Below are 20,302 nucleotides of genomic sequence, written 5' to 3'. Positions count from 1 at the left end.
GTGTGTGTGTGTGTGTGTGTGTGTGTGTGTGTGCGTGTGTGTGTGTGTGTGCGTGTGTGTGAATACTAAATGTGGTGTATGAATTGTGTGCACTTAAGCGAGGCTGAGAGCGAAGCGCCTTGTCCACGCCCTGCGTCGGCCTGTGAGAGCAGCTGTACGCGTAGCCAGCCTGCACGTGCGGCTTGGATAAGGTAGTGAGGTAGTGTCTTAGCAGAGAACCACCCTTACCACGTCCCTGGATCTCCTCCCTCCATGACCTTGACTCAGAGGAAACATAGAGCTTGATAGAGCTAGAGTGCACACACAGTGTGGTGTGTGTGTGTGTGTCTGTGTGTGTGTGTGTGTGTGTGTGTGTGTGTGTGTGTGTAGAGAGTAAAGGAGGAGAGAAGGGAAGGAGGGAGAGATAGAGTGAGAGAGGGCAGGAGGGAGGGGTAGTAGAATGACTGCAGTATTTCTTCCTGCCTCACAGCATTGACCGTGCTCGATGCGCTCATTTGGCCAGCATTACCCTCTGACCTCCAAAACCCTCCTCTCACACGTGCACAACAGATCGTCATCCATGTACGCCTCTTCTGATGCACCATGTAAACAAACACATAAGCATCATTCAGCTCACAAGCTCAGCCGCAGCAAATGTTATAGTCCAGCACACTAATGGATTAGACCCTTAACAACACTTTTGTTAATTATTTATTATTATGTAATCATGATCATTTTTCAGTGTTATTATAATATCGTGTGTGATCGGTGTTGACTGGCCATGCAGGGAGAGGAGGATGTGTGGCGAATGGGTGGTAAAGGGTTGATGGATGGAAGGCAGTTGTCAGGCTATTTGCTGCAGTTAAAATCTTCCTGTGATAGCTGCAAGGCTTGGGGCTAGCGTGGGAATTTGCTATCCTGAGAGAGAGAGAGAGATGGAGAGAGAGGGAGAGAGAGAGAGACAGAGGGAGAGAGAGAGACCGAAGAAGAGAGAGAGGGAGAGAGAGATAGAGAGAGAGAGAGAGAGAGAGAGAGAGAGAGAGACAGAGGGAGAGAGAGAGACCGAAGGAGAGCGAGAGGGAGAGGCACTAAATATACATGAAGGTGAAAGGGGTGGGTGGGGATGACATTGACGTAGCACCGGTGTAGAATATCAGGCCAGAGTGGATGCTGACTCTGCATGTGTGTGTATGTGTGTGTGTGTGTGTGTGTGTGTGTGTGTGTGTGTGTGTGTGTGTGTACAAATTGGTGAACACCCTGTGTAGATGCAGCATGATATGTAGACTCGTCAGTCTTCATGGATTCACAAATATTGCAGACTGGTTATGTAAGTGTGTTTGATTGTGTGTGTGTGTGTGTGTGTGTGTGTGTGTGTGTGTGTGCGCATGTTGGGCCATTTCCATGGCATATAACTACTGCGCTACAGTTTCATCAGAGGACACCTGCAAAGGGAGGGTGCCTGCGAAACTGCAGCAGTAAAGAGAGGGCGAGAGAGAGAGAGAAAGAGAGAGCGGGAGAGAGAGAGAGAGAGGGCGAGAGAGAAAGAGAGAGCGGGAGAGAGAGGGAGAGAGAGAGAGAGGGAGGAACGAAGGGAGGGAGGGAGGAAGAGAGACTGTAAAAGTGTGAGAGAGAGGAGAGAATGAGAAGTCGAGACAAACAGAGGAGTGGAGGGAAAGGAGAGATGGGAGGACACAGAGAGGAGGAGAAGTACTGCAGAGAGAGGGTCTGTGCTTGTGTTTTAGGGCATGAAATAGAAATAGAATTGTGTTGTTTTTTTCCTTTCAATTTTCAATGCATCCATTTCTATCTATGTGTGTGTGTATGTGTGTGTGTGTGTGTGTGTGTGTGTGTGTATGTGTGTGTGTGTGAAGAACTCGCTGCTGTGACTGCGGAGGCTCAGTCCGATGAAGAATAATTGCAGCAGCCGTGGGAACTTGTCCAGAAACACTAAAACTCCTGACTGCAGCAGTATAGCACGCTGCAGAGCCTGAACAAACACACACACACACACACACACACACACACACACACACACACACACACATACACACACACACACACACACACACACACACACACACACACACACACACACACATTTAAACACACAAAAACTCCTTACTGCAGCGAATTGGAATGGTGCAGAGCTGATACAAATACAACCCTGGAACACGCCCACCCCCATGGCACACACGCACACACACACACACACACACACACACACACACACTTCATCCTCGACAGTTACATTTTATGTGTCTTTGCTAATAACTCATAGAGTAACTGAGATATTATATGGATATTAGTTAATGTATTTTTGTTATTCACAAATCCACTACATTTATTTGAACTCTTGTTTATTTTCCCCCAGTCTGTGGGAATAGCATCTGTTTTGAAATAGCGCTGAGCCTCTTTCCTGATGCTCTGATGTTATTTGTTTTAGACATCATTAGAACAGACACTTGCGTCTGAGTGTAGAGAGAGAGAGAGAGAGAGAGTGGGAGAGAGAGAGAGAGAGAGAGAGAGAGAGAGAGAGAGAGAGAGAGAGAGAGAGAGAGAGAGAGAGAGAGAGAGAGAGAGAGAGAGAGAGAGATACTGGGCTTTCTGCTGCGGGCTGAGCAGGCTGTCTCCACTCAAAGGGTGTGTCTGGCATCAGGACCCCAGACACTGCTTCCTAAGATGGAGGAGTCTGGTGCAGGATGAGGATTTATGTCCCCAGCTCTGGACCACATCTGGCCCACATCTGGGCCAGACCAGGGCTAGATTGGGCTACTATGTCCACTCTCCCTCACTCTCCACCTCATGCTGGTGAGCGATGAGCGTTCTGGTGCATAATGGCTGCCGTGCATCAGCCAGGTGGGTGCTACACATTGGTGGTGGTTAGTGAAGTTCCCCCTTCACTTCAAAGAGCTTGGGGTGGCTTGATAAAGTGCTATATCAATGCAAGTTGAGTGTGTCAGTATGTGTGTGTTTACTGTATAGACCTCAATCCCCCATGTTTTGGTTTATTATAATAACCCTGACAACATCCACTTGCTTGCATGCACATATTCACACACACACACACACACACCACACACACACACACACACACACACATACACACACACACACACACACACACAGACACACAGACACACACGACCATAAATGGTGTTAAAAATACATTTGCATTAATATCTGTTTATCTCAGTTCCCAGAGAAAGCTTTCATAGTTTAGCAGGACTAGTCAGATTAGGTGGTCTAGTCCTCAGGGACTTTGGCATTAAAACATGAATTGTCATTGATGCGCTATAAATCTTGGAATGTGTAAAGAGTCTTTGGCATGGGACAGCCTAGTAGTTGCACATCCCACAATGCATTAGGTCTATGGATGCAACCTTTGAAGTATAGTGTAGTGAATTGACACACAAGGGTTGTTTCTCCTCTTCTTTTGCAGCTGGAGGGGCCTCTGCTATGGATGTGCTGGTAGCCAATCAGATCACAGCGCTCAACGGAACCAAGGTCAAAATCTCCTGCACGTTCACATCCTGTTACAAGGTGGAAAACAGCAAGTTTGCCATGAACTGGAGCTACCAAGAGACAGCCAATGACACCAGGGATATTGTAAGACAACCTCAAACATTCATTCTTCTTGTTTTTCCTTTTTTTCGTTTTTCAAAGTTCCCATGTGGGTTCCCCCATTTTGTCTATCTACCAAGGCCGTAGTCATGATGTCAACATTGGGGGGGACCAAATCTGTGGTGGGGTCTGAGGGACCCCCAAACAGAATTTCAATACATTTCCTACCATGCAAAAATATTATTAAAAGTCGTTAGTTAGGTCAGTCAATTAGGGTATTCCAAACTTTTGACGGACATAGGCAGTGGCGGTTTTAGGTACGGGCGAACCGGGCGGTCGCCCGGGGCGGCATCTTGTAGGGGGCGGCACAAGCGCTTAAAAAAAAAATAATAATAATAATAATAATAATAAACGTCGCAAAACGATTTTCTATTATCCATCACTTGTGTGAGGAATTAGGGAATTGGCGCCCCTGTTGCTCAGAAGGTAGGCCTACTGCACTGCACTGTGCAGAGGAAGGGGCGAAGGGAGGGGTTTGCGGGGGGCAGTTCACCTCTGGGTCTCCTTAATGAAACGGGAAAGGGGGGATGAATGGGGATCCACTGTATAGTAGCCTACAACAGTCTATTAGTGGGCTAAAATCAGTCACACCTTGACTTTCTTCCAAACAACGCACATCTCATAATGTTATGAATGCAGACCTATGATTCCTGCACATTTAATTAACTGTGTGAAATGGCTAATAAAAATAGGTGACAAAACGATTAAGAGGTCACCCAGGTGAATTGGTTTGGTCTTGACTGTGGTCGCGAGTGGATCATGGGAATTTGTGGATTGTTGTCGACTGTCGAGTGCCAAACACGATGGGCAGAAAGCGGTCAAAGCCATCAGGTGCCCAGTTCCGAAAAAAAAGAAAAGTAGAAGAGGAGAGGGATCTCGCCCGGGAAGTAATTGAGTCTAGAACTGCCACTGGACATAGGCATGGCATGGATGGATTATGAACCCCTGGGCACAGATGCCCCCCCCCCACTTCAGATAGAGGGGTCCTGAGGCATTCTCCCACGGAAGATTTTTTTATTTTTTAAAAAATGACCCACCAGATGACTTCTGGTGAGTTTTGTGAAAAGAGAAGGGTGGAGAAGAAGCAACTTCACACAGAGGCTTGGGCTTCAGGGCCCCCTGAGCTCTTGGGCCCAGTAAGCCCATTCAGTAATCCATCCCTGGACCCGTGACTCCATTTGTGTTCAAAATGTATACTTTTACAAACTAGAGTATCTTATGATAACCTCTATGTTAAACAGAATGTGGTTAGTTGACTTATTACTTACACCTGAAGATTAAACTAAGGTTTGGCCTAGTAAGATTTTGTCTTTTAATTTAGATTTTATTATGCTGGCGGCTAATCACACAATTTTAACATAGTTCGAAAGGGACAGGATTCAGGAATAGGCTACTAAGACAGGCCCCTCTTCTGTCTGACTCACCTCATGTTACCCCTGTATGCATTATAGACTGGCTTCTGACAGAAATTACGTTTTGTGCCAACATGTAGAAACACTAGGCCTACTACAGCCTTTAATTGGTGAATGGAGGTGAATTCACATTAACTGTAGGCTATCATCACATTGTAAACTTTTTTTCCAACTTGTGTGCCGTCGCCACATTTGATCACGTTTTGCCTGCATGGATGCGCGATTGAGTGCGCATCTAAATAATATGCAAGATGCAACAATCATTTCTAAGAGGCCTATAAACGGTAATTTCTGGCATTACTACTAGCATATGAATGCATTATTTATGTTGAAAGACGTGAAATAAATGACACAGACTTGCACAAATTCATCATTTAAAATAAAACGTTTCGCTTTCGCTATCATTGCGAGAATAGGCTACAATATGGAAAATGTCCCCTTTCAGTCTGATCGGCTCCAAACATGTATGGGATTTCCTTAGCCTGTGCTACACCTTTCCAATAAGTTTTGTGAAAATTGTACCGGTAGCTTTTGCGATATTGTTGACAGCCCTACCTCACAGCAGTAGGGTGCAGTAAATGGAAGCTTTTAATAGCGCACGCCAGTAACGAAAAACGGAAAATCACCAGGACAAACCACTCAGGGGTGTAGGCTACTCTGGAACCATAGGTCACTAATTTGTGCATTAGTTACGTTTGATTACATTTCAGATGTGTGTTGGTTTCCTGTAGGCCTAGTATGGCGCTTTATTTTTCTATGTCCGTATATTGGGGGGGACATTTTGGTCATATTTGAATATTGGGGGGGACACGTCCCCCTCAATGTCTATGGTGACTACGGCCCTGCTATCTACCTAACCAGAGTACAATATTTTTGTGTTTGTTTACATGTTTGTCTGTCTGTGTGTTATTTTTTGTTTGTTGTGTAGTTCATGATCTTTCATAAGAACAAGATGCAGCCGACCGGCATGCGGTTTGGGGACCGGGTGGCGTTCGTGGGGAACGTGGAGAAGAACGATCTGTCGGTCACCCTGGAGGACGTGCAGATCTCCGACGAGGGCTTGTACCACTGCTGGGTGCACAACCCACCGGACCGCGTGCTGGGCCTCGGGACCATCGAGCTCGTTGTGGTGACAGAACGTACGTTCACACACTGGGTCAAATCTGGCCCTCACAACACACCAGGGGGGAGAACTAACTTTTCAAAATGTGGACAACTACTAGCCACTGACAAATAAATTGCAAAATCCGCCAGCCACTGACCAAAACATTATTTTACCAGTTTCGTATTTGACCAGCATTTGGCTGGTACGAGTTTCCATCCAACCTGGTCTCATTAGCAGCTGTTTGCAGGTTCGCATCCGGCCGCGTGCCGAGTCCAGTGTCCGTGCGTTGTGTTGAATTACGCGGCTCGGCCCTGCACACGGCTGGGCTCGAACCGGCGAAAAGCTGCACCTAGGAGCAGGTGTCAGGCCGTGTTGACAATTGAGCTAAAATCCCTGGGCTGCTCTCTAAAAAAAACCAACCAAGATGCGTTTGACCAGGGGAACGTTTCGCTAATGAGACCAGGTTATTTCCATCCCTGCAAACCCCCCATTTAGATCCCCCGTAGCAGTTCGCTTTGGCTTCAGATCCACTAACAAGGTCCACTTTTGATGTTGTCTGCATTGATGTTTTCATTTCATTAATCTGTCTGCTACATCCACTGTATCCCAACTGCCCAAAACATATTTCTTCATTTGGAGACAATAAAGGCACATCTATCTATCTATCTATCTATCTATCTATCTATCTATCTATCTGTCTGTCTGTCTGTCTGTCTGTCTGTTTTATGAGAAGAATGGCCAGGAAAAGTTTAGATTGTATCTGTAGTTTGTCATAATATCACTGTTACTATCACTGTTTCTAAGGCCCCTTCATAATGTTCTTAATGCTATTCAATTTACCGAAAAAAACAGCAACATTTATACGGTGACTAATATGTTATGTAACATCTGTAAAAGAGTAAATAAGCAACTGTGAATGACAGTGCGTGCTTAGTGACATCATGCCACTATCATGTGCATGCCGACGCATGTAAAAGATTCCAAAGTGACTATATAAGATAAAAAGTGATGATATGTCCCATATGATTACAATGGATGAATAATCAAAATAACTAGTTACCGTGCAAATGTATGTGCTTTATGACGGAGTAAGGAAAGGGCAATGCAAATGAGATAGCCGAAGCATAACTGTGCTAACCTAAACCTTATTTTAGTGATTCTAATCCGGGCAGCATTGCAAGTCACAGTCAGTCATCATTAAACCAAGCACATTCTTTATTCATCACATATCATTCATCATGTTCCACATAAACCTTATCATTAGCCTCTGTCTACATCAGTGTGTCTAGCCATATGTCTGTATTCATCTTCTCTTCTCCTCTTCATCCATCCACCCATTCATCCATTCATTCATCCATTCATTCATCCATTCATTCATCCATTCATCCACCCATTCATCCATTCATTCATCCATTCATTCATCCATTCATTCATCAATTCATCCATCCATTCATCCATTCATCCATTCATCCATTCATTGTTATGCCTATCTAGCTGGAAACACTGAATTAACACTTCTTATGTCTTCTCTTTCCTTCATTCATTCATTTGTTCATTATTTCATATGCCTGCCTATGGTGTGAGAAAGTGATTTGCTCTGTGTGTGTGTGTGTGTGTGTGTGTGCGTATGCGTGTATGTGTGTGTGTGTGTGTGTGTGTGTGTGTGTGTGTGTGTGTCTCTGTGTCTGTGTGTGTGTGTGCGTGTGCGTGTGCGTGTGCGTGTGTGTGTGTGTGTGTGTACCATAAGTGTGTATTGTTGTACTGCAGTGCATGTGCTGCAGCAGTGTGCCATACTAGATGATTCAGCACCTTCATGACTTTTACTTATTGATGGGACTGTCAGCCCATTTCAACTCCATGCCACTCACTCAGCTACACACACACACACATACACATATATACACGCACACACACACACACACACACACACACACAGCCTCAAGCGACAAGTAAGCTCCCAGAAAATTGAATTTAGTGGTGCTCATGTGTTTTAGTTATTCATGCTTCTTAGGGGTCTCATCAACTAGTCAACTAGTCGACTGTTGAAATCACTAGTCAGCGCTGTAGGTCACAGTCAACTAGTTGACTGTTGAAATCACTAGTCAGTGCTGTAGGCCAGAGTCAACTAGTCGACTGTTGAAATCACTAGTCAGCGCTGTAGGTCACAGTCAACTAGTGGTGGGTAACATGTCTAAACAGCCTAAATATTCCTTTGGGAAATCAGACCTGTTTATACGCAATGTGAAACGGGAAATTACTGTATAAAGATTACACTAAAGACAACAACACAAACTCACTATTGATCCCAGCTCAATGTGTGTGTGTGTGTTTGTGTGTGTGTGTGTTTATACATGTGTTTGTGTGTTTGTATTAAAATGTTTGGGTGTATGTGTGTGCGTGTGTGCATTGGTATTAAAGGTAAACTATGCAGTATTGGCAATTTCCTTACTGTTTTCTCAGTTTTTGCTTCTTTTTCGCTGGCTCTGTCATCGCTACCTTTTTCTAGCCGGTGCCTGGCGTGTATGTGTATTTGAATGCAGTAAAGCAATTCGTTACACTCGTTATACTTCCTGACACTGAGGCCGTCGGCCCACCGGCCCACAGTTGCAAGGGTGGTGTTTCCGCTCACAGGCGCTAGGGGGAAGCGAGTCGGCCACCATTCAACCCGAAAAAAGTCATATAACCATTCCAATGACTCTGAAGCTGGTAAATGAACGGTAAATTAAGCTAAACAACTTGCATATTAAGCTAAAAAACCTGCATAGTTTACCTTTAAAATGTGTGTTGTGTGCGTTTTGGTAACGTGTACTGTATGTGTGTGCACTGTGGTATTAAAATGTGTTTATGTGTGCATGTTGGTAACAATATTTGTGCGTGTGCATTCTTCTGTTTGTTTGCAGTGCCGCCCCCTCGGGACACGACCATCGCCGTGGTGATCGGCGCGTCGGTGGGGGGCATCCTGGCCCTGCTCATCCTCTCCATGGTGGTGGTGAAGTGCGTGCGTCGCCACCGGAAACAGGAGCTCATCTCCGACGAGCAGAAGATGGAGGAGGAGGGCAAGCTGGACCCGGAGGGGGGCACGGAGGAGGGCACCAAGTGGGTACCACTCTTCCCTCTTTCTCCCTCTCTCTCTCTCTCTCTCTCGCTCTATTTTTCTATCTCTCTTTCTCTGTCTCCGTCTATCCCTCTTTTACTTTCTATTTCTTTCTCTGTTCTCTTTTCCCTGTCATTCTGTCTTTCTTTTCTCTTCTGTTCATCATTTTTATGTTGTCTCTTCTTTCTGTTTATTTGTCTCTTTTTTGTCTCTTAATCTTTCTTTCTCCTGTCCATGGTTCTCTCACTCCTCTCTTTTTCTCTCTCATTCTTTTTTCCCTTAATTCTCTCTCTCCACATTTTTAGTAATGAAGAATTCTCTCTAACTTACTACATTTTTAGTAAAATCTCTCCCTTTGTTGTGGTGGTTGTTGTTGTTGTTGTTTTTCTTTTTCTTTTTCTTATTCTTCTTCTTCTTTTTCTTCTTCTTCTTCTTCTTCTTCTTCTTTAAACATATCCCACGTCCATCTGCTGAGCTGACATGCACGCAAGAGTTTGAAAAGCACACAGCTGCACAAAAAAGCATTGAGCATCACTGTGGATGTTGTCATATGCAACAGCAGCTCCTCTCGATGGGCCCATGCAAATTTAATAGTGTTCCCCCACATGAGACTTGAAACAGCACCGGCTGTAGTTTTGTAGTTTTCTATGCTTAACGTGACTAAACAATATGTGCAGCCATAGACATCAACTACATTTAGATCTGTTTGAAGATAAAATGAACTTCTAATGATAAGATCCAACTGCATTTTGTGTCACAGAACCTCTTTCTTGGAAAATATAGTATATTGCTCCAACAACTTCTCTCAAACACTTTCCATCTGATTATGTTCTGGTAATCTGCCACATTAACTTCCTATTTCTTTGTAATGACAGCTGAACATGTACAGTAGAAACTGTTTTTTTTTTTTTGGTGGTTTCATGTTTTCAAAGATCTTTTGAGCTGACAGAAAGGTTGAATAGATCACTAATTGTTTATTGGATTATCATTATGTTTATTCTGATTCTCAGGTTACCCACAACGGTGTGCATACAAAATTGTGAACAATATTAAGAGATTCTCCCAAAAAAATTTGATTAGCATAGTATAATCTATTAGATGTCTAGGTGACAATTATTTTTTTCCATGTTTTTCTTTTCCAACACATCTGCATCTATGTTTGTGTGTGTGTGTGTGTGTATAATTGTACACACGTGTGTGTGTGTGTGTGTGTGTGTGTGTGTGTGTGTGTGTGTGCGTGTGTGTGTGTGTGTGTGTGTGTGTGTGCCTGTTGCAAACACAACAGACAACTGTAACCAGGCTGCTGGTTCCAGAGGGCCTTGGGTTGGTGGAGCCTGCCCCGCCTCTAATGTGCTGGTAAAACCTGATTGGTACATCGTGTGTTGTCGTGGTCATGTGACTCTGGGTGGCCAACACTGATTGGCTCCCCCCTTTCCCTCCTTTTCCTATGTGGACGTGCCTCCTCTCTTTGCCATTGTGTTTGTCATTGTGATTATTCCTCCTTCCCTTCCTCTCCTGATGCATCATCTAGTAGCAGTAGTGCTCTTTGTGCTCTCTCTCTCTCTCTCTCTTCTTTCACAGTTGTGTGTCTGTTTCTTCTCCAAATGTACGCACACTACACCGTAACTCTGGCAATTCTATAACTTTATAGGAAAGATTAAGAATGGGACATGGGGAATACATCCATGTTCACATTAGGCTAGTGTTAGCTAACCTAGCACACAAGGTGACATTGAATGGTCTGCAAACGTGTAGTGAAAATTAGCAATACAGGACTCAGTACACATGAAGTACAGTAGCCTATTAGATATGCGCTTGACTTAATTCAAGCATGAATAGTCTAGAATCCACCTATGTCATTTGAACTAGTCATGTGAATCCAAACCCATCATGGATTTACATGTAGATAAGTTTTATAATCTCCTTGAATACATACGAAAGGCTAGGCACTGATTTTAGTTTTCAGCCCTATGTATTTGATAAACTGTGGTGTCCTATGAGCTCTTGTGAATCTTTATGTCTTGACCATCTTCATCATCTCCTTCAGTGGCGTACCTCTAACTCTTAACATTGGTGTCTCTAAGGGCCTGTTTTACAGACATGTACAAATCACAGGGCTAAATATAATCTTATTAACAAAACACTTCAATGAAACCAACATTCTGTGGATTATAAATGAACATTTGTCTTATAGAAGTGTTTCTCCTTCTCAAGGATAGACATAAACATTGCACTTTCATTCAGAAATAGGGGTCTTCTACCTCTTTCAGATAAAATATGTGTTTCCAAATAAGGAACCCTTTCTATACACGGAGTTTAATTGGAATCATAGAAGAAGACCAGTGCATTTTAAAAGATTCTAAGAACCTTGCAGAGTGATTGGTGCTCAGTTTCTGTAAATCGGCCCTTCACTTCTCCTGTAGTTCTTTGTTCCTGTGACCTGTCGTGATAATGCTATTTCTGGTGTTTACAGTGATGTGTGTAGTGTGTATTTCTATGTGTGTAGCCATATATGTAGTTGTGTGTGTGTTTGTGTGTGAGAGAGAGAGAGAGAGAGAGACATAGAGAGAGACTTAACTCACTCAGAAAAGTGCATGCCTTAAGCCTGGTGATTGAGATCAAAGAGCATCTTTTAATGCTGCAGTCAGTCTTCCATGTGTTTCCACTGCCGCGCTCCTGCTGAAAGACAGAGTCTGCAAACTGCAGGTGCATCTCTGCAGGTGCTAGTGGGGCAAAGCGTGCAAGTTTGCTGGTCTCCAAAGGGCCACATCAAGCAAGCGGCCACATCAGCCATTTTTTACCCGGAGATCCCAAAGTTAGTCTCAGATTTGCAAACCAGATGCTCAGTATTGCACAAGAGACCTTGTAGCCTGATGTCAGTCCTAACACAACTCTAAGGCCTGAATACGGGCTTTCTCTCACCTTGAGCTAAATGCAGGGGCTAGAGTAGCTTCCGTATCTCTTCCACTCCAATTGGAAAAGAAGCAAGTTCATAAACAGTAGCAAAGCAACTCTACACGTTAAATGAGATTACATTAAGAGTCAGCTCAGGTACTGATGGCAGATAGAATCTGGGAACCCTACGGCATGAGATACGTAGGGGTAACTACGCAGAATATGGCTGAAGAGAGTCTTCACAGCAAAGACAGCTCATATCATCTTAGTTTATTATCTAAACAGCCAGGAATTATGAAGTTAGTATACACATGAACAAGTGTAATGTGATAGCCGTCACAGGAGCCTAATGTCTATGTGCTAGCCAGGGGGGCCGGTAAACAGTGCTTGGTCTGCTCATCCAATAACCGGCAGAGCAGGAATGGGGTAACACAATCCACACATATGGCAATATTTTTCTCATATTCTCTCCTTCCCTCCCCCTCTCTCTCCTTCTCTTTGTCACCCTTCCCTCTCTTTCCCTTTGTTGCAGAAATATATATTCCCTGCCTGAAGATGTATATTGAACCTTGCTTGAGTCAACGTCCTGCAACTGCCTCACCTTTAGCCCCGATCCTCTTCTTGTTCCTTCGCACAAGATCTCAGACTACGGGCAAAGGCCCACATCCAAGCAACAAACTGCTTCAAGTCTACTGTACCGACCAGGCCGATCTGAGTCTGGCTATCCACATGTCCTGGTTCCTTGGTCTTTCTTAGTGTAGATGTCCCAGAAACTAAGCATCTAGATTATAGGTTAAGAACAAGTTAGGCTAGCCGTCTGAACACTGCCACTTTTGCTCTCTCTCTCTCTCTCTCTCTCTCTCTCTCTCTCTCTCTCTCTCTCTCTCTCTCTCATGGACTAAAAGTAAACAGTAGAATGGGAATCCATGAGAATATTTCCACACAAGCGATTTTGGTTTACTGGAGTCGTTATTTAGCGTATCTTCCAGAGTGTGTTGTGATTTCAATTTGTTTTTGTCTTCCACAAGCTGCCAAACTATTTTATAAAAAGGTAAACTGTATAATAGAGTAAAAAAAAAAATCTTTCTTAACAAGCACATGTCACCGTGTCCCACTGTTGAGTAGTTTACCTGGCTATCTAGATGAAGAATGAAGATGTTTTTGTTTTCCCTTAACTATGGATAGGTTTCCTGTATCTTTCCCCAAGCCTCATGTTTATCTCTAGGGACCAATGTGGGACAGGCATATCCGTATCTTCTTTATATGATAGCTAGTTAGAGTGTCTGTGTGCCAAGTGTATGAAGGGACAGTTTCATATGTGTGCTGGGTGGTGTACATTCTTTTGTATCTGTTTGCATCTTGAGAACCCCTTAGATAGCATTTAACCCAGCGGTCCCGCTAGGGAACGTGCATCTACTCCCAGATCTTAGTATGGGAGACAGATACAGAATGCATCTGTGTGTGTGTGTGTGTGTGTGTGTGTGTGTGTGTGTGTGTGTGTGTGTGTGTGTGTGAGAGAGAGAATGTGTTTGTGTATGTTGGAGTGTGTGTTATATGGATAATTCCTCTTGGCGAAGATCTGAACACTAAGGTAGTAATTTTCCTTGTTTGTTGCACTGCTTGCTACTGTGTTGTTGAGTCATGCCTTCGTCACCTGGGTGCAGTTTGTTGTGCAGTTATTTGGCACCTTAGCATGTTTTCATTTGCGCACACAATGACAGATCCCACTTAGTCTACGGAAAGCCCTGTCATCCCCCAATACAAGTATCAATTAAATATGTTCCACTGCACCTATACATGCATGAAGAGGTCTACTGACAGCATATCACACAGACACACACAAAGGGAACATTCATGCATACACCCTTATTAGACACAGAGACCTCATTACTCCACACAAACACATACACACACACACACACACACACACACAAACACACACACACACACACACACACACACACACACACACACACACACACACACAAATGTCTGTATACACACACACACACACACACACACACACACACACACACACACACATACACATGCACACACACACACACACACAAAGATCAAGTAATTCATTTTTACATGCTAGGATGCATATCATGCCTAGTTCACAAATACAGTGTACCTTCAGGGAACATAAACTTGATACATAAAATTAAATTTGTAAGGACAAAAACGATAGACTTTATAAGCCAGACACTGTACAGCAGGGGGGTTAATACAATTGCTATTTTGGGATCATTTCTGGTGTCTTATGTATTTTGAATGTATTGTTTGAGACCTCAGTTTGTACAATGATTAATTGTTAACATTTTAGTTGTATAACACTATATTCTATTACGCATATGGTACAGATAAATATATGAAGAGTTATGGTATACACCTATATAGAGTTATTTAAAGTAGTTTAAATTAAGTTTAGAATTGTGAAGGCTTATATTTTACTTATCTCAACTGATACTTTATTAACCAGTGTAGCGCTGGGGATAGCCACTGCCAAAGTATTTTATCAAATAGAGTTGAATAAATTTGTTAAAAGACCACTTGCATATTTGTACATCACAATCAATAAATAGAGAACAATATACATTAGGTATATAGAATGCAGCATATTTACTAAACAATCAAATTTACCTCACTGACAAAAATGTAAATTTAATTTATAAATCCTGATACTCATAAGAAGCATTTGTGGACCAAAACTTTTGTTTCTGATGCTACATTTGTCAGGCTGTATAGGTGACAGAGAGTTTAGAGTTTTGGTCTATTACCAATAGAAAGATGGTAAAAATGTGGTAGAACATGGTATGCTGCTGGCACAAAGCATTGACAATTGTGAAATATGAAATCAAAGCTAAAGGGTTGTTCATGCTGAGAAAGATAACGATAACGCTAAAGGCAAAAAAGAAGGCAAAATCACTCTAGCCAATATGAGTGATAACACATATCCACACATTAACTGTAACAAAAACGACATGAAGAACAATATCATCCGGGATCACTTTCAGAGCGATTATGAGAACGATACAAATCTGACAGTCAATCAGAATAATCCTTTAAATTCTAGACAGCACATTAATCAACACAGATATATATATATATTTATCAATGGCCAGTGTGGAGGCTCGTCCACAAATATCTTTATAGTTATTGTTCCTGGTGTGAACGGCCCTTAATCTAGACTGAAATGTGACATGACATGAGGTTTTATTACAAATGTCATGGACTAATGTTAAGACAGTCCATGGAGTTTTTGGACAAGAGACATTTATCGCAACCATTATGAAAGTTATAAAGACCAGTACAAGGACTAGATCGTTTTGCTCCAAAATGTCCATCAGAAAAGTCTCTAAAACCTAATTGTATCACTGGAATTGATTTATTCTGTATGAGCTGTTTGGAAATGCTTATTGCATGTAAAGCCCTTATTCAGGTTACCCAAATGAATCTGAACCGAATCCAATAAAGTGCAGGTCATGTGGAGGTGTGCCCTGTGAATGTTGGTTGTGATGGCATGAAGTCATGGGCACTCTTTATACATATTCTTGATGTCCCTTTTAAAACATTATTACACTGTGTTCACTGTAAAGATGTCATGACATTTGAAAATGCTTTGGAAAAACAATCTATTCTTTCTGTAACGTCTAATTTTGTGATAGTTAAATGTATATTGCTAATTTTGAGGACAACTACATGTTATCATAGTACTCAGGCAGGGAAACACACACACACACACACACACACACACATAAACACACATACTGCACTTGTTTTGTTTGATGTTATAAAGATGTGTGTTGGTGTCATTGCTTAGGCATTTGTTTAAAGCTGCTAACAACTAACACATTCAATTAAATCAATAATTGAGGGTGTATGTGGCTTATTTGTACTAAAACCAAGCACAGCACAGCCCAATGTCAACAACAACAACAACAACAACAAAATACAAATTTACCTCTGACTTTTCTAAAATGAATAAATGCATGCCAATTTCATAGATAACAAAAATGTCTAAAGTAAAACATTTGGCATTATACAACACATATCCTCACCCCCTTACCCAAACCCAACCCACCCTCTCCTACCCCCTCTCCATGGGTCTCAGACTCCAGGGGGAGCCTTAGAAACTAGCCCCAGCCCTTTGCCTAGCTGTCTATGTGCGCTCATGCATGCTTCTACTGCTACCTGTGTCCGGTTGTGGCGGAGTTGGTGGGTACTTAGGGGGCCTGCTCTCGCCTGTTCACATTGGACACTAAAAAAAATAAAGAAAATAATAAATAATAATAAGCAAAAGCAGATGAAAATAGCTTGTGCTGCATTGTCACGAAGAATGATCTGTAGTCACGGACATAATTTGAAATAAAAAGACAAAATGATTTGGAAAAAAAAGACCATTTGTTTTGACGTGTCTTATTTAGTTTTGCATACACTGACTACTGACAGAAGAAAAGCAAATTTGTGTGTGTGTGTGTGTGTGTGTGTGTGTGTTCCACTGTTCATCTATATTGTTATTATTCTGTGTCATGGACTAAAATGCTCTTTATGTGGTGGTAGTATGATACATATGTTTCATGCAAGACACACAATTCCATCTGAAAGCTGTCCTATGTCAATTTAAATAAATAAATAATATGGATTCGTCATGTACGTCATGTATTTCTACCACCATTTTGTATCCAGAAGAGTGAAGGCTGAGATAAAAAAAACAGACTTAAATGGCAGGTGTGTGAAAGACATTGTTAGGGCGATTAAAAAGAGATGAGTGTGTTGGACCTAGGGGTTATAATCCATGGGATTATAATGTCAAACCCCAATGTGAGTCTTTTTCAGGCCCAGTTATATTTAAAAGGCATGTTAGATACTTAGTAACAACACAACAGCATACCTGGAACAGATGCAACTCAGTTAGCATGCTAGCTGGTGTTTGTTGGTGACAGTACTGTAGGTGACAGGCTTCAGCATCTCTTACATTTTAGTGGGATGATCTACAGTATATATATAGAATGACAAAAAAACTGGAAGGGAATAACAAGTGCACATTTGATGACACCAAAACAAGATGCATGTAAGAACGTCCATTGTACATTTTCAATGTACTATTGCTTTAAATCTACTCAGAAAACTCATTGTGATCTTCCCTCTTCTCCTTCCACTCCATTTGTCTATATCCATATTTGGAAACAAACAGCCCAGTGTATAGGTAGTGTAAGGGTGTGTGTGTGTGTGTGTGTGTGTGTGTGAGTGTGTGTGTTTGTGTGTGTGAGAGAGAGAGAGAGAGAGAGAGAGAGAGAGAGTGTGCCTGTGTGATTATGAAAGTAGACTGCAGGTATCTGGGTCTGCGGCTGGTAAATGGGGCATGGAGAGAGGAGCTGACAGGAGAGGTCGAGAGGGCATTACCTGCTGCAGCGCCAGTGGCTCCCAGGGGGCGCAGGCACACCAACGCACCGCCACCGACGCTCAAGGTGACACGTGCATGTGAATGTGCCTCAACAGCCTCACAAACACACACACACACACACACACAAATGCTCACACTTACACTCAAGCACTGTAACACAGGCACACACACAGACACAGACACAGACACACACACACACACACACACACACACACACACACACACAGACACACACGCAGACACGCACGCACTGGAGCGCACACTCACACTCTAAAACACACACAGTGCGGCAGCTGTCACGTAGAATGCCCTTTGTTTTGGTGCCCGGAGAGCTGGCAGAGAGAAAAGCACAGCGCCAGGGCAAGCCGAACCGGGCAGGGAACAGGGCGCCAGACCTGGGCCAGACTTGGGCCAGACCTGGGCAGATCAACTGAACCGCTCTCTGAGTCGCCGTCCAAAGCAGAATCAGTGTGGTGTGATAGAAGCTCGGACTGAACCGGCAGCAGCAGTTCTTTCTGCTCTCTTGGTGTCATTCTCTCAATCTATCTACATTAGCAAAGCTAACGCACTACCTGGCCATTGTTTTCAGCTAGCACCACCATAACATATAAAAGCCTAACTGAAAACTGACACAATGTGTTGATCACAGTCTCGTGAATGTCACCGGTAACTCATCTAGACATCCTCCGTTACCGCAGGATGGGCTGGTTTGGCTGACAGTCTGCCTTTCGGTTCTGTTTGACAGGGCTCATGTTCGAGAGGCTGTGCTAGCCTGACTCAGCAGAAAAAAATGCTCAACTGCTTAGCACAGCACAGACATAATGTCTCACAGTATGACCACAGGGTTATGGGGTATAACCACAAAGGTTATTATGGGGTACGACCACAGGGTTATTATGGGGTACGACCACAAGGTTATTATGGGGTACGGTGACAGCGTTATTATGAGGTACAACCACAGGGTTATGAAGCACGACCACAGAGTTATGAGGTACAACCACAGGGTTATTATGAGGTACGACGACAGGGTTATTATGAAGTACGACCACAGGGTTATTATGAGGTACGACCACAGGGTTATTATGAGGTACGACCACAGGGTTATTATGAAGTACGACCACAGGGTTATGAAGTATGACCACAGAGTTATGAGGTACAACCACAGGGTTATTATGAGGTACGACCACAGGGTAATGTGGTAGGACCACAGGGTTATTATGAGGTACGACCACAGGGTTATGTGGTACGACCACAGGGTTATTATGAGGTACGACCACATGGTTATTATGAGGTATGACCACAGACTTATGAGGGACGACCACAGAGTTATGAGGTACAACCCGAGGCTTATGAGATACGACCACAGGGTTATTATGAGGTACGACCACAGGGTTATTATGAGGTACGACCACAGAGTTATGAGGTACAAACCCACAGGCTTATGAGGTACATTTTTCTCCCCTTTGTTGCCCCATCTTCTACAGAGAGCTACAGGAACATCAAACCTTGTGGTTTGATCTGCCTATACATGTTGCCATACTGATCCTGCTCACATCGGCTGTCCTGCTCACTTTCTGACACACACACACACTCCAGCATTTTTAACTGACAAGCACTCGATAAACAATTGATTCTATTAAGTACCGGCAACAAAAATAGAACTGAATTGTCATCTACAAGGTGGCCGTAAAAGGGTTCGGCGGTGGTGAGTAGTTGTTTTGAAAACAGTGGAATCAAATATAATTGAACGTCAAAAGCGGAGTGTGTCACACTCATGTCGGTGCCGATTTGAGGAGACCTTAAAACAGCACTAAAGAAGATTTGCTCTTGGGGTCCCCCTACAGTTGAGAAGTGTAATAATAAACAAACTAAATATGCATCTTTTGCCTCAAAGTATAAACATAACTCCGATACAGTATAGAGGGAGCATAACTCTGATACAGTATAGAGGGAATGCACTGACAGCAGTCTGTAATAGCAGCTTTTTCATTTCGATTTCGGATGGGGTTGGGACAGTGTTGCAGAAGGTTGCTAGGTCGGTAATTGCCTACAAAGGGCCACTCAGACAATGGCAGAAGTGCTGTTCGTCATGTTATGAGGTTATGTGCCATCAAAATGATTTTGAAAACGTTATGTTATACTCTTAAGGGTGCCTTTAATTCCACTGCTTAATGGAATATCCTATTGTGATGCGCTTTTTAGAATGTCAATTATTTTTTAGATAATTGCACACCTACAAAGGAGTTCTAGTTTTTTGGTAGGTTTTAAAAGGTAGTTACACAAACAGGACAGTTTTAGCCATCAAAAGGTGGAAATTATAGCACAAATGAACACAACACAAGTGTGGCAATAGTGGTAAAAGCGGGATAATGGACTCCGAGGTTGTTGCCCTTGCATAATGCTTTGATCAACAATGCATGATTCTAAAACAAATAGCACGGCAATGATTGGCTAAGCAGTGTTCAAATCTGTTTTAAAACACCTGCGACCTCATTCCTTTTTTGTTACGGCGCCAAACTAAAAGCAACTGCTGGAGAAAGTAGCTGTTTTGTGTCGTGCCTACAGTAACAACGCCTCTTTAGCTGCTGTGAAATCTCATGTAACCTGCAGCGTCTCGGGGCATATTGCTTATTCTGTAGAACATTCATTCTACACCTGTTTGATAACGCGGATAACAAGGCGTTTCTAGTCCCCCCCCCCCCCCTCCCATTTGGGATTTATTCTTGGGAAAAAAGTCTCTCTTCTCATGTCCTATATACAGTTTGCCACAATATAGCACAATGGAT

General features: G+C 43.0%; 1 protein-coding gene and 2 long non-coding RNA genes across 4 annotated transcripts in view; 2 read left to right on the top strand and 1 right to left on the bottom strand.

The window, feature by feature from the left end:
* scn2b (sodium channel, voltage-gated, type II, beta) overlaps positions 1-14,058 on the top strand; it is a 20,850-nt gene extending 6,792 nt beyond the window's left edge. The window contains exons 2-6 of one of the 2 annotated variants that reach the window (XR_006023022.1): positions 3,419-3,585; positions 5,941-6,151; positions 9,018-9,213; positions 10,497-10,567; positions 12,639-14,058. Coding sequence is in view for 1 of the 2 variants with exons in the window: in XM_042064014.1 (XP_041919948.1) it covers positions 3,419-3,585; positions 5,941-6,151; positions 9,018-9,213; positions 12,639-12,672 (608 nt within the window). In the remaining variant the exon portion in view is untranslated. The remainder of the gene's footprint in view (positions 1-3,418; positions 3,586-5,940; positions 6,152-9,017; positions 9,214-10,496; positions 10,568-12,638) is intronic. The other variant, XM_042064014.1, reaches the window with a different exon arrangement.
* The window catches only part of LOC121684088, a 38,997-nt gene that overhangs the window by 17,000 nt on the left and 1,695 nt on the right, over positions 1-20,302 (bottom strand). Inside the window, exon 3 of the long non-coding RNA XR_006023025.1 lies at positions 16,304-16,370. This is a non-coding gene — a long non-coding RNA (uncharacterized LOC121684088). The remainder of the gene's footprint in view (positions 1-16,303; positions 16,371-20,302) is intronic.
* On the top strand, positions 14,126-16,505 carry LOC121684089. The gene is made up of 2 exons (XR_006023026.1): positions 14,126-16,331; positions 16,413-16,505. It is a non-coding gene; the product is annotated as an uncharacterized LOC121684089 (long non-coding RNA).

The sequence above is a fragment of the Alosa sapidissima genome, chromosome 15 (assembly GCF_018492685.1).
Source record: "Alosa sapidissima isolate fAloSap1 chromosome 15, fAloSap1.pri, whole genome shotgun sequence".
NCBI lineage: Eukaryota > Metazoa > Chordata > Actinopteri > Clupeiformes > Clupeidae > Alosa > Alosa sapidissima.
This window is presented reverse-complemented; position numbering and strand designations above follow the sequence as displayed.